This window comes from Cololabis saira, chromosome 24, assembly GCF_033807715.1.
Source record: "Cololabis saira isolate AMF1-May2022 chromosome 24, fColSai1.1, whole genome shotgun sequence".
Taxonomy (NCBI): domain Eukaryota; kingdom Metazoa; phylum Chordata; class Actinopteri; order Beloniformes; family Belonidae; genus Cololabis; species Cololabis saira.
The window spans coordinates 23383709-23397480 of NC_084610.1; the positions used below are offsets into that span (position 1 = coordinate 23383709).

The window sequence follows — 13772 nt, forward strand, 5'->3', positions numbered from 1 at the left end:
AGATCTAACATCTTATGTATATTTATAACTGCTCTTTAACTAAACAAAAATATGTTTTATCTGATTACTCGATCGACCCCTGACCCCCAACCCCGACCCCGTACCTCCACCATGCCGCGCTCCGCCATGCGTAGCTTCCCCACCAGGGCCGGCCCGCCGGCCTCCTGGGCCCCCAGGGGCAGGGCCTCCATCTTCCCCCCCGAGCCCAGCGACGTGGAGGGGGGGGTGTAGCGCCGGCCGGGGGCGGGGTCTGGGGAGAGAGGGGTCAGAGGTCAGAGGTCAGGTGGTGTGGTCAACCCAGATCAGTCATGTGACCCAAAATTAACCAAAATACAAATTCCGGAAATGAAAATATTGTATCAGGGCAACTGTTTCTTCGTACTAGAACAGTTTTATGGTCAGTAACCGTGTCCCTCAGGGTTCTGTACCGGTGTCCCTCAGGGTTCTGTACTGGTGTCCCTCAGGGTTCTATACTGGTGTCCCTCAGGGTTCTGTACTGGTGTCCCTCAGGGTTCTGTACTGGTGTCCCTCAGGGTTCTGTACTGGTGTCCCTCAGGGTTCTGTACTGGTGTCCCTCAGGGTTCTGTACCGGTGTCCCTCAGGGTTCTGTACTGGTGTCCCTCAGGGTTCTATACTGGTGTCCCTCAGGGTTCTGTACTGGTGTCCCTCAGGGTTCTGTACTGGTGTCCCTCAGGGTTCTATACTGGTGTCCCTCAGGGTTCTGTACTGGTGTCCCTCAGGGTTCAGTACTGGTGTCCCTCAGGGTTCTGTACTGGTGTCCCTCAGGATTCAGTAACGGTGTCCCTCAGGGTTCTGTACTGGTGTCCCTCAGGGTTCTGTACTGGTGTCCCTCAGGGTTCTGTACTGGTGTCCCTCAGGGTTCTGTACTGGTGTCCCTCAGGGTTTTGTACTGGTGTCCCTCAGGGTTCTGTACCGGTGTCCCTCAGGGTTCAGTACTGGTGTCCCTCAGGGTTCTGTACCGGTGTCCCTCAGGGTTCTGTACCGGTGTCCCTTATTTTTATCCCCCTTTTTTTTTTTTTTTAGTTTTTATTTTCCTTGTATCAACATTTAAATCACTGGATTATTTTTTAAACTTTGTATTAGTAAAAGAAACACTTGCAGTGTATTTTTATCTGGCAGAAATCTGGTCCGTACTTCCAAAACAAAGTCGGCTCGGCAGCAGCTACAACCCATAGCTACAACCGCAAAAGCTTTTATTTATTATATAACCATTATAATATTAAGTATATATAATATAAATATTAAGCGGTGTCTAAAAGTGGTAAAAGTGAAACCTGCTACCCAGAGAGAATCTCAGGAATACATTTAATCCCAAAACCAACCATAAATTACATTAAATGTCTCCACCTTCCATCGTGTTATCAGCTAAACTCATCAAAATATCTTGATTTTGCAGAAAACTTCCATTTTTTTTTTAACTCACTCCAGGGTAGCTGAAGTACTTTTTATTTATATCTAATTGCTGCTGATTTTCTTTGGTCCAATAATTGGAAATAAAGTGATGTAAAACCCAATTTTTACAATAGAAGTGGACGGGAGAGATGACGACCACCTAGCAACGGGGGCAACCTACCAATTTTATTTTGTACTATTTTATTTTATACTTATTCTACTTTTTATTCAAATGTTTTTTGAAGGAAAACACCACTCCGTGCTGCTTTTAATTTCGTTGTATACCTCGTATAATGACAATAAAACTTCTGAAATGAAAGGGTCAATTATCAAATGAGTCCAAAGAGAAGGAACTTTAACGAGTTTAACGAGGCCGTTGAAGGCAAATCTGCCAACATAAAACACAGACGAGCCCCCCCCAGTCCGATATCAGCTAGAACAAGGGTCGGCATCTCGCGGCTCTTTAGCGCCGCCCTAGTGGCTCCTGGAGCTTTTTCACAAATGTTTGACCTTTTTTTTCTCTCTTTTTTTCTCTTTTTGTTCCTTTTTTTCTTCTTTTTTTCTTTTTTTTCTCTTTTTTTCTTCCTTTTTCCTTTCCTTTTTAATCTCGACATTTCGACTTTTTTCTCGACATTTCGACTTTTTTCTTGAAATTTTGACTATTTCCTCAACATTTTGACTTTTTTCCTCGACATTTCACCTTTCGCCATTTGCCTTCATTCTAAGGCTTATAAAAGACTTTTCATTTTTTGCGGCTCCAGACATACAAGACTGTCTCAGAAAATTAGAATATTGTGATAAAGTTCTTTATTTTCTGTAATGCAATTTAAAAAAACTAAAATGTCATACATTCTGGATTCATTACAATCAACTGAAATATTGCAAGCCTTTTATTATTTTAATATTACTGATTATGGCTTACAGTTTAAGATTAAGATTCACAGAATATTCTAATTTTTTGTTTATAACTTATTCTGTTAAAACTAACAAATAAAAGTCTGATTCCATCATCAAAAACACAAATTTTGTTAAAACTAACAAAATAAAAGTCTGATTCCATCATCAAAAACACAAATTCTGTTAAAACTAACAAAATAAAAGTCTGATTCCATCATCAAAAACACATATTCTGTTAAAAACTAACAAAATAAAAGTCTGATTCTGTCATCAAAAACACTAATTTTGTTAAAACTAACAAATAAAAGTCTGATTCCGTCATCAAAAACACAAATTCTGTTAAAACTAACAAAATAAAAGCCTGATTTCGTCATAAAAAACACAAATTCTGTGAAAACTAACAAAATAAAAGTCTGATTGCATCATCAAAAACACAAATTCTGTTAAAACTAACAAAGATTAAGATTCCCAGAATATTAAAATTTTTTGAGATAGGATATTTGAGTTTTCTTAAGCTGTAAACCATGATCAGCAATATTAAAATAATAAAAGGCTTGCAATATTTCAGTTGATTTGTAATGAATCCAGAATGTATGACATTTTTGCATTACAGAAAATAAAGGACTTTATCACAATATTCTACTTTTCTGAGACAGTCCTGTATTTGTTTTTTTGTGTTTTTGGTCCAATATGGCTCTAAAACATTTTGGGTTTAGACCCCTGGAAGCTACAGTCCTTTAAGGTGGTGGGTGATCGTGGTACCAGAGCCACTCAGAGATGGGGCATCAGGGTTATTATAGGATGCAGCTGGGGGGAAACTGGGGGCAGAACTGGACCGTTTGATCGTCTAGCACCGGTTCTGGGGCCTCCAGAGGTGGAACTGCTGGGGGGGTTAGCGCTACGTTAGCGCTACGCTGGTGACGGTTAAACAAATCAGCTCCTCCATAAAGTGCACAGGAGCTGTTTGTTCTGCAGATAAGAGGCTGCTGCTGCAGCGGAGGCTTCGTTACGAACAGATAGATCATATCTGCTGCTGAACATTAGTGTAGAATGTAAACCCACAACCAGACCTGGACCAGACCCAGACCTGGACCGGGGTACCAGGACTCCCCGGTCTGCGGCGGGACCACATCCACCCACAACTAGAGATGCACCCATCAGGATTTTGAGGGCCGATCACCGATAACCGACGTCCAAAATCTGTATCTACCGATCACCGATCACAGCGTGAAATCCAGAAATTCATCAATAGTGTCGTCTCATGTACAACACTGACTTTGTATTATTAGGAATCAAAATTAGGAGATGAGAAAGTATCAGGAATTGTCAGCTTTATTGCAGGCTGAGGAAATGTGCAATATTTTACCCTCTAGAGATTCTTAGAGACGACTTTTACGAAGAGTAAGTGTAGATTACTAGGGTTTGGGAGGAACCCGGTTCTGGTTCTAGCTCTGGGGTCCCCCCAGAACCAGACCCAGACCCAGACCACCGGGCTGGTCGGGGTACCAGGACTCCCAGGACTCCCCGGTCCACGGCGGGACTACATTTACCCACAACCACGCACTCAGACTCACCACTCACACTGACCTGGTTCTGGTTCTGGGAGGAACCTGGTTCTGGTTCTGGTTCCTCCCAGACCCAGACCCGGTTCTGGAGGCCGGGGCCTGCAGACGGAGGAACCACGGTGGCGTTGAAACCATCATAAGCAGTAAAACCCCACCGAGCTGCAGACGATGGAAGCGTCTGCAGAATCACTGACACGTCCTCCGCTACTAGAGGACCGTTTATACGGATATAAATATATTTATGGACATTTATACACATATATATTTATGTACATGTATATGCATATACTTGTACATATGTGTATATAAATATATTTATGTACATGTTTACGTATAATTGCACGTATATATACGTGTGTATATATATATTTATATTTATATATTCATATACATAAATATATATTTTTATGTACATATATGTATGTATATATACATGTACATAGCCTATATATGTACAAATATGTACATGTTTGTACGTAGCTCATTAAAGCCGCTTCCTCAGTTTGATGATCAAATACATTTATTCTATTATATATATATATATATATATATATATATATATATATATATAGTGTGTGTGTGTGTCCATAAATGTATATGTACAAGTGTATACATATAATTACATATATATGTATATAAATATATATTTATGTACATGTGTATATATATATGCATGTACTTATAAACATATACTTGCACATATGAGTATATAAATATATTTATGTACGCATATATATATATATATATATATATATTATATTATATTTCGTAACTAAATATTTATTTACCCTTTCCTGCGTGTGTTAAGTTTCTGCTGCTGCACAAAGTGAGTTTCCCCATTGAGGGAGAAATAAAGGATAATCTAATGTAATACACACACGTGTGTGTGTGTGTGTGTGTGTGTGTGTGTGTGTGTGTGTGTGTGTGTGTGTGTGTGTGTGTGTGTGTGTGTGTGTGTGTGTGTGTGTGTGTGTGCGTGCACATGTATAAGAGAGAATAGTTTCCTAGAATATAATAATTCTAACAACATTGTAAAAACTTATTTAAATCCATCCTACGTTACTACATTTACTACAGTAGATACAGCCCACGCGCGGAGATAACAGGAAACATCCACATCCGTCACTCACTCACTCATATCCACTCACTCACTCACTCACTCACTCACTCACTCACTCACTCACTCACTCACTCAGCCCCGCGACCCGCGGGAAAGTTTCCACATGTACCGTATTTGTCCCACAGAAAAACCATGGGTGCGCGCGGAGTCCCGGGTCCCCGGAGCGGCGCGTCGCGCGTGGAGATCCGTCCCCGCGGGTCCCTGTCCCTGCGTGCGTAAATCCTCCGAGCGGGAGAAGGGTAAAGCTCTCCACGCCAAACGGGAGGTGTCCGTGCGCCGGTGCGTGGATCTTTGCGCCCTGGTGCGTGGATCAGAGTCCCCGCTGCGTCCCCGCTTCGTGGATCAGTGCGCCCTGGTGCGTGGATCACTGCGTCCCCGCGGTGTCTGGATCACAGTCCGCGCTGCTTGGATCAGTGCGCTCCGGTGCGTGGATCAGAGCGCGCTGGGTCCCCGCTCTGTGGATCCGTGCGCCCCGGTGTCTGGATCCGTGCGCCCCGGTGTCTGGATCCGTGCGCCGTGGGTGGATCCGTCCCCGGTGCGTGGATCAGTTTGCCGTGACTGGATCAGTGCGTCCCCGCCGTGTCTGGATCACAGCGCGCGGCTGCGTGGATCAGTGCGTGGATCAGTGCGTCCCTGCAGTGTGTGGATCTCAGCCGCTCCGCGGTTCCGCGGCTCCGGCAGCAGCTGCAGGTTTCACCCCCGACGCCCCCTCCGCCAATCAGGGCTCTGCCCGCGCGTTTCCGGTCCCAGAGAGCTGAGCCAATCAGAGCCCTGTCCGTCCGCCAGGGGGCGGGGCTTGATGAAGGGGGCGGGGCTGACGGAGCAGGTCTGAGTAGGAACAACCTGAGGTCCTGGTCCTGGTCCTGGACCTGGTTTTAGTTCTAGTTCTAGTTCTACTAGAACTAGAAATAAAACCAGACTAGAACTGTTCTAGTCCTGGTTCTAGTTCTGGTTCTGGTCCCGGTTCTATTCTCCAGGCTGCAGTACCGGCCGCAGCCACCGGGGGGCAGTAATGGATCCTAGTTAATCAGTTTACAGGAGACTCATCAAAACTTCCTCAGTTTGACGTAATAAAAAACACTAATTCTGTTAAAACTAACAAAATAAAAGTCTGATTCCGTCATCAAAAACACTTATTCTGTTAAAACTAACAAATAAAAGTCTGATTCCGTCATGAAAAACACTTATTCTGTTAAGACTAACAAAATAAAAGTCTGATTCCGTCATCAAAAACACTAATTCTGTTAAAACTAACAAAATAAAAGTCTGATTCCGTCATGAAAAACACTAATTCTGTTAAAACTAACAAAATAAAAGTCTGATTCCGTCATGAAAAACACTAATTCTGTTAAAAGTAACAAAATAAAAGTCTGATTCCGTCATCAAAAACACTTATTCTGTTAAAACTAACAAAATAAAAGTCTGTTTCCATCATCAAAAACACAAATTCTGTTAAAGATAACAAATAAAAGCCTGATTCCGTCATCAAACACAAATTCTGTTAAAACTAACAAAATAAAAGTCTGATTCCGTCATCAAAAACAATAATTGTGTTAAAACTAACAAAATAAAAGTTTGATTCCGTCATCAAAAACACTAATTCTGTTAAGACTAACAAAATAAAAGTCTGATTCCGTCATCAAAAACACTAATTCTGTTAAAACTAACAAATAAAAGTCTGATTCCATCATCAAAAACACTAATTCTGTTAAAACTAACAAATAAAAGCCTGATTCCATCATCGAAAACAAGAATTCTGTTAAAAATAACAAAATAAAAGCCCGATTCCGTCATGAAAAACACTTATTCTGTTAAAACTAACAAATAAAAGTCTTATTCCGTCATCAAAAAACTAATTTTGTTGAAAGTAACAAAATAAAAGTCTTTTTCCATCATCAAAAACACTTATTCTGTTAAAACTAACAAATAAGAGTCTGATTCCGTCATCAACAACACTAATTCTGTTAAAACTAACAAAATAAAAGTCTGATTCCATCATGAAAAACACAAATTCTGTTAAAACTAACAAAATAAAAGTCTGTTTCCATCATCAAAAACACAAATTCTGTTAAAGATAACAAATAAAAGCCTGATTCCGTCATCAAACACAAATTCTGTTAAAACTAACAAATAAAAGTCTGACTCCTTCCTCAAAAAAACTAATTCTGTAAAAAATAACAAAATAAAAGTCTGACTCCTTCCTCAAAAACACTAATTCTGTTAAAAATAACAAAATAAAAGCCTGATTCCGTCATCAAAAACACTTATTCTGTTAAAAATAACAAATAGAAGTCTGATTTTGTCATCAAAAACACTAATTCTGTTAAAAATAACAAAAGCCTGATTCCATCATCAAAAACACTAATTATGTTAAAATTAACAGAAAAAAGACTGATTCCGTCATCAAAAACACTAATTCTGTTAAAACTAACAAAATAAAAGTCTGATTGCGTCATCAAAAACAATTATTCTGTTAAAACTAACACATAAAAGTATGATTCCGTCACCAAAAACACTAATTCTGTTAAAAGTAACAAAATAAAAGCCTGATTCCGTCATCAAAAACACTAATTCTGTCAAAACTAACAAATAAAAGCCTGATTCCATCATCAAAAACACCAATTCTGTTAAAAATAACAAATAAAAGCCTGATTCCATCATCAAAAACACTAATTCTGTTAAAAATAACAAATAAAAGTCTGATTCCGTCATCAAAAACAATAATTGTGTTAAAACTAACAAAATAAAAGTCTGATTCCGTCATCAAAAACACTAATTCTGTTAAAACTAACAAATAAAAGTCTGATTCCGTCATCAAAAACACTAATTCTGTTAAAACTAACAAATAAAAGTCTGATTCCGTCATCAAAAACACTTATTCTGTTAAAACTAACAAAATAAAAGTCTGATTGCGTCATCAAAAACAATTATTCTGTTAAAACTAACAAGATTCCGTCATCAAAAACACATATTCTGTTAAAACTAACAAATAAAAGTCTTATTCCGTCATCAAAAAACTAATTTTGTTGAAAGTAACAAAATAAAAGTATTTTTCCATCATCAACAACACTTATTCTGTTAAAAATAACAAAATAAAAGTCTGACTCCTTCCTCAAAAACACTAATTCTGTTAAAAATAACAAAATAAAAGTCTGACTCCTTCCTCAAAAACACTAATTCTGTTAAAAATAACAAAATAAAAGTCTGATTGCGTCATCAAAAACAATTATTCTGTTAAAACTAACAAATAAAAGTCTTATTCCGTCATCAAAAAACTAATTTTGTTGAAAGTAACAAAATAAAAGTATTTTTCCATCATCAAAAACACTAATTCTGTTAAAAATAACAAAAGCCTGATTCCATCATCAAAAACACTAATTCTGTTAAAATTAACAGAAAAAAGACTGATTCCGTCATCAAAAACACCAATTCTGTTAAAATTAACAAAATAAAAGTCTGATTACGTCATCAAAAACACTAATTCTGTTAAAACTAACAAATAAAAGTCTGATTCCATCATCAAAAACACTAATTCTGTTAAAACTAACAAAATAAAAGTCTGACTCCTTCCTCAAAAACACTAATTCTGTTAAAAATAACAAAATAAAAGTCTGATTGCGTCATCAAAAACAATTATTCTGTTAAAACTAACAAGATTCCGTCATCAAAAACACATTCTGTTAAAACTAACAAATAAAAGTCTTATTCCGTCATCAAAAAACTAATTTTGTTGAAAGTAACAAAATAAAAGTCTTTTTCCATCATCAAAAACACTTATTCTGTTAAAACTAACAAATAAAAGTCTGACTCCTTCCTCAAAAAAAATAATTCTGTAAAAAATAACAAAATAAAAGTCTGACTCCTTCCTCAAAAACACTAATTCTGTTAAAAATAACAAAATAAAAGTCTGACTCCTTCCTCAAAAACACTTATTCTGTTAAAAATAACAAAATAAAAGCCTGATTCCGTCATCAAAAACACTAATTCTGTTACAACTAACAAAATAAAAGTCTGATTCCGTTATCAAAAACACTAATTCTGTTAAAAATAACAAAAGCCTTATTCCATCATCAAAAACACTAATTCTGTTAAAATTAACAGAAAAAAGACTGATTCCGTCATCAAAAACACTTATTCTGTTAAAACTAACAAAATAAAAGTCTGATTGCGTCATCAAAAACAATTATTCTGTTAAAACTAACAAAATAAAAGTCTGATTCCATCATCAAAAACACTAATTCTGTTGAAACTAACAAAATAAAAGTATTTTTCCATCATCAAAAACACTTATTCTGTAAAAACTAACAAGATTCCATCATCAAAAACACTAATTCTGTTAAAAATAACAAAATAAAAATCTGATTGCGTCATCAAAAACAATTATTCTGTTAAAACTAACAAGATTCCGTCATCAAAAACACATATTCTGTTAAAAATAACAAAATAAATGTCAGATTCCATCATCAAAAACACTAATTATGTATAAAATAACAAAATAAAAGTCTGATTGCGTCATCAAAAACAATTATTCTGTTAAAACTAACAAATAAAAGTCTTATTCCGTCATCAAAAAACTAATTTTGTTGAAAGTAACAAAATAAAAGTATTTTTCCATCATCAAAAACACTAATTCTGTTAAAAATAACAAAAGCCTGATTCCATCATCAAAAACACTAATTCTGTTAAAATTAACAGAAAAAAGACTGATTCCGTCATCAAAAACACCAATTCTGTTAAAATTAACAAAATAAAAGTTTGATTCCATCATCAAAAACACTAATTCTGTTAAAACTAACAAAATAAAAGTCTGACTCCTTCCTCAAAAACACTAATTCTGTTAAAAATAACAAAATAAAAGTCTGATTGCGTCATCAAAAACAATTATTCTGTTAAAACTAACAAGATTCCGTCATCAAAAACACATTCTGTTAAAACTAACAAATAAAAGTCTTATTCCGTCATCAAAAAACTAATTTTGTTGAAAGTAACAAAATAAAAGTCTTTTTCCATCATCAAAAACACTTATTCTGTTAAAACTAACAAATAAAAGTCTGACTCCTTCCTCAAAAAAAATAATTCTGTAAAAAATAACAAAATAAAAGTCTGACTCCTTCCTCAAAAACACTAATTCTGTTAAAAATAACAAAATAAAAGTCTGACTCCTTCCTCAAAAACACTTATTCTGTTAAAAATAACAAAATAAAAGCCTGATTCCGTCATCAAAAACACTAATTCTGTTACAACTAACAAAATAAAAGTCTGATTCCGTTATCAAAAACACTAATTCTGTTAAAAATAACAAAAGCCTTATTCCATCATCAAAAACACTAATTCTGTTAAAATTAACAGAAAAAAGACTGATTCCGTCATCAAAAACACTTATTCTGTTAAAACTAACAAAATAAAAGTCTGATTGCGTCATCAAAAACAATTATTCTGTTAAAACTAACAAAATAAAAGTCTGATTCCATCATCAAAAACACTAATTCTGTTGAAACTAACAAAATAAAAGTATTTTTCCATCATCAAAAACACTTATTCTGTTAAAACTAACAAATAAGAGTCTGATTCCGTCATCAACAACACTTATTCTGTTAAAACTAACAAATAAAAGTCTGACTCCTTCCTCAAAAAAACTAATTCTGTTAAAAATAACAAAATAAAAGCCTGATTCCATCATCAAAAACAATTATTCTGTTAAAACTAACAAATAAAAGTCTGATTCCATCATCAAAAACACTAATTCTGTTGAAACTAACAAAATAAAAGTATTTTTCCATCATCAAAAACACTTATTCTGTTAAAAATAACAAAATAAATGTCAGATTCCATCATCAAAAACACTAATTATGTATAAAATAACAAAATAAAAGCCTGATCCAGCTGTGGATGCAGATGCGTCTCCACCTCCACCTCAGAAACGTGAAACAAACATCTGAGCCATGATGACATCACCAGACCTCCACACAATCCCTCAGCTTTAACTTTGAAATGACGTCTGGACCTTTCAAAATAAAAGCTGGAGCTAACTTCTGGTTCTGATCCAAACAAACGGATTGAAGTGGAACCAAGTCCTCGTCCTCCGATGGAATTAAAGTCTGGAGTTTCCCGCCTCGTCCATGAAGCCGCTTTACTGGACTTAAACTGGATCTGAGTCCAGATTTGAGTCCAGAAGGTCCAAGTCTGAAGGTCCTGCTCGGTTCAGCCCGGTTCTGCTGGACCAGAGAGGAGGAAATGACCCGCCGGGGGGGTTGGGTTTCACCGGGCCAGCGTTCCTCCTGGAAACCTGATCCATAATCAATACTCAGAGGTATCAACGGGCTCCAGCTGATCAAACTGTCAGGACCTGGAAGACCCGAGAAAACCGGAGGGAAGCCGAAGGAACCTAAGCAACATTGACTGTGTTTCCAGCATCAATAACCTTTTTAAAACCCGAATATTGGCAATAACCCGAATTTGCACGGCCATTTAAACACCAATAACCAAAACCACTTATTCTGTTAAAATTAACAAAATAAAAGTCTGATTCCGTCATCAAAAACAATAATTGTGTTAAAACTAACAAAATAAAAGTTTGATTCCGTCATCAAAAACAATAATTGTGTTAAAACTAACAAAATAAAAGTCTGATTCCATCATCAAAAACACTAATTCTGTTAAAACTAACAAATAAAAGCCTGATTCCATCATCAAAAACACTAATTCTGTTAAAACTAACAAATAAAAGCCTGATTCCATCATCAAAAACACTAATTCTGTTAAAACTAACAAATAAAAGCCTGATTCCATCATCAAACACAAATTCTGTTAAAACTAACAAAATAAAAGTCTGATTCCGTCATCAAAAACACTTATTCTGTTAAAGCTAACAAAATAAAAGTCTGATTCCGTCATCAAAAACACTAATTCCGAATATTAGCAATAACCCGGTTACACGGCCATGTAAACACCAATAACCCCTTTGAATAACCAGAATTTACTCATATTCCGGTTTTTAAAAACCCCAATATAACCCCTGGGTTTCTCCTCGACTTTTTTCACAAAATTTTCACTATTCCGTCAACATTTCGACTTTTTTCTCGAAATTTCGACTTTTTTTTATCAAGATTGTACTTCAACATTAATCTCGACATTTCGACTTTTTTTTTTTTCCCGACCTTTGCAACTTTTTTTTTTCTCGAAGTGCATAATGAAAAAAAAAACCTTACCCCAGTTATAGCTAATATAGATATATCTTTTTTTCTTTTTTTTTCTTCCTGTTTCCTTTCCTTTTTAATCTCAAAATTTCGACCCTTTTAAAACCCGAATATTGGCAATAACCCGAATTTGCACGGCCATGTAAACACCAATAACCCCTTTGAATAACCTGAATTTGCACGGCCATGTAAACACCAATAACCCCTTTGAATAACCTGAATTTGCTCATATTCAGGTTTTTAAAAACCCCAATATGAGCCCTGGGTTACTCCTTTTAAAACCTGAATATTGGGTCATGTAAACACCAAACAGAATATCCCCATCAAACGGAACAGGAATTTGTTTTCTGCACATGCTCTGTTCACAAGGAATCCTGGTCTTTTGAGTCCAGGAAGTTCTTATAAACACAGAGTTTTTTTTCCTCTTTTTTCCTCTTTCTTCCTCTTTTTTCATCTTTTTTAACTCTTTTTTCATTTTTTTCCTTCTTTTTTCCTCTTTTTCTTTTTTTCCTCTTTTTTTCCTTTTTTTAACCTTTTTTTCCTCTTTTTTTTATCATTTTTTTCTCTTTTTTCCCTTTTTCTTCCTCTTTTTTTCCTCTGTCTTTTTCATCTTTTTTTCCTCTTTTTTCCTCTTTTTTCCTATTTTTTTCCTCTTTTTTTCCTTTTTTCCTTTTCTCGTCTCTTTTTTTCATCTTTTTCCCCCTTTCTTTTTTTCTTTTTTTCATCTCTTTTTTTCATCTCTTTTTTTCCTCTTTTTTCCGTTTTTTCCAGGAAGTTCTTCTAAACACGGAGAAACACAAGACCAGGAGGAGACTAATCACTTCATAAATGTAATGAAGGATATGAACATTTCTGCATTTGTAGACGCTAGAAAGTACCGGGATAGAAGATTTACAAGAAGGAGAGAGAAAAGTTGAAGCAGCATTTGTTTTGAATTTGGATACAGGAAGAAGAAGCAGAAATGACGGGAATTGCGTCATCATGTTCTCCGTGCGTCGCTGGTTTGATCCAGATATCCAGAATGATTAATTACCATGTAAACGGAATATTCCCATTGTTTCAGTAACCGGAATATTAGCAATAACCTGAATTTTGACTGATGGAAACGTAGTCAGTGAAAATGATCAGTAGATGCTTTCTATCCGTCACCACTCAACTGGAACCTGAACCCGGGGACCAAACGACCAACTTTATTGATAAAGCTCTGTAAAACAACCACAGCTGAAACAAGTGCTGCCTCTGACTGAACACTAGAACCTACGAGAACAAACGTGACGCAGATCAAAACATAAGTCCTCCTGGACCTCAGGACCTACAGGAGTTTCCTCCTGGACCTCCAACACAAAGTCCACTACAGAAATCCGAACTGGACGAATTGAAAGTTTGGATCAGAGTTTGAAAATGCTGCCTGGAGAGAAATTATTTCACTTTTGCCTTAAATGATTAAAACAGGACTTAAGAATGGACCTAATTTGGGCGAGAGTATGTAGTCCAGATCCCACATCAACATAGGTAAACTCACAGGGTCCAAACACTCATTAAAACTTTATAAGTTCAAGTCCAACCAGGCTCTTACATCCT

The 13772-nt window shown here is 36.3% G+C and overlaps 1 protein-coding gene across 1 annotated transcript in view; it reads right to left on the minus strand.

Moving 5' to 3' along the window:
- LOC133425283 (runt-related transcription factor 1-like) overlaps window positions 1–5226 on the minus strand; it is a 30936-nt gene extending 25710 nt beyond the window's left edge. The window contains 2 exon segments of the mRNA XM_061716038.1: window positions 105–250; window positions 5105–5226. Coding sequence (XP_061572022.1) covers window positions 105–250; window positions 5105–5129 — 171 coding nt within the window. The 5' untranslated portion in view covers window positions 5130–5226.
- Between the last annotated feature and the right edge of the window lie 8546 nt (window positions 5227–13772).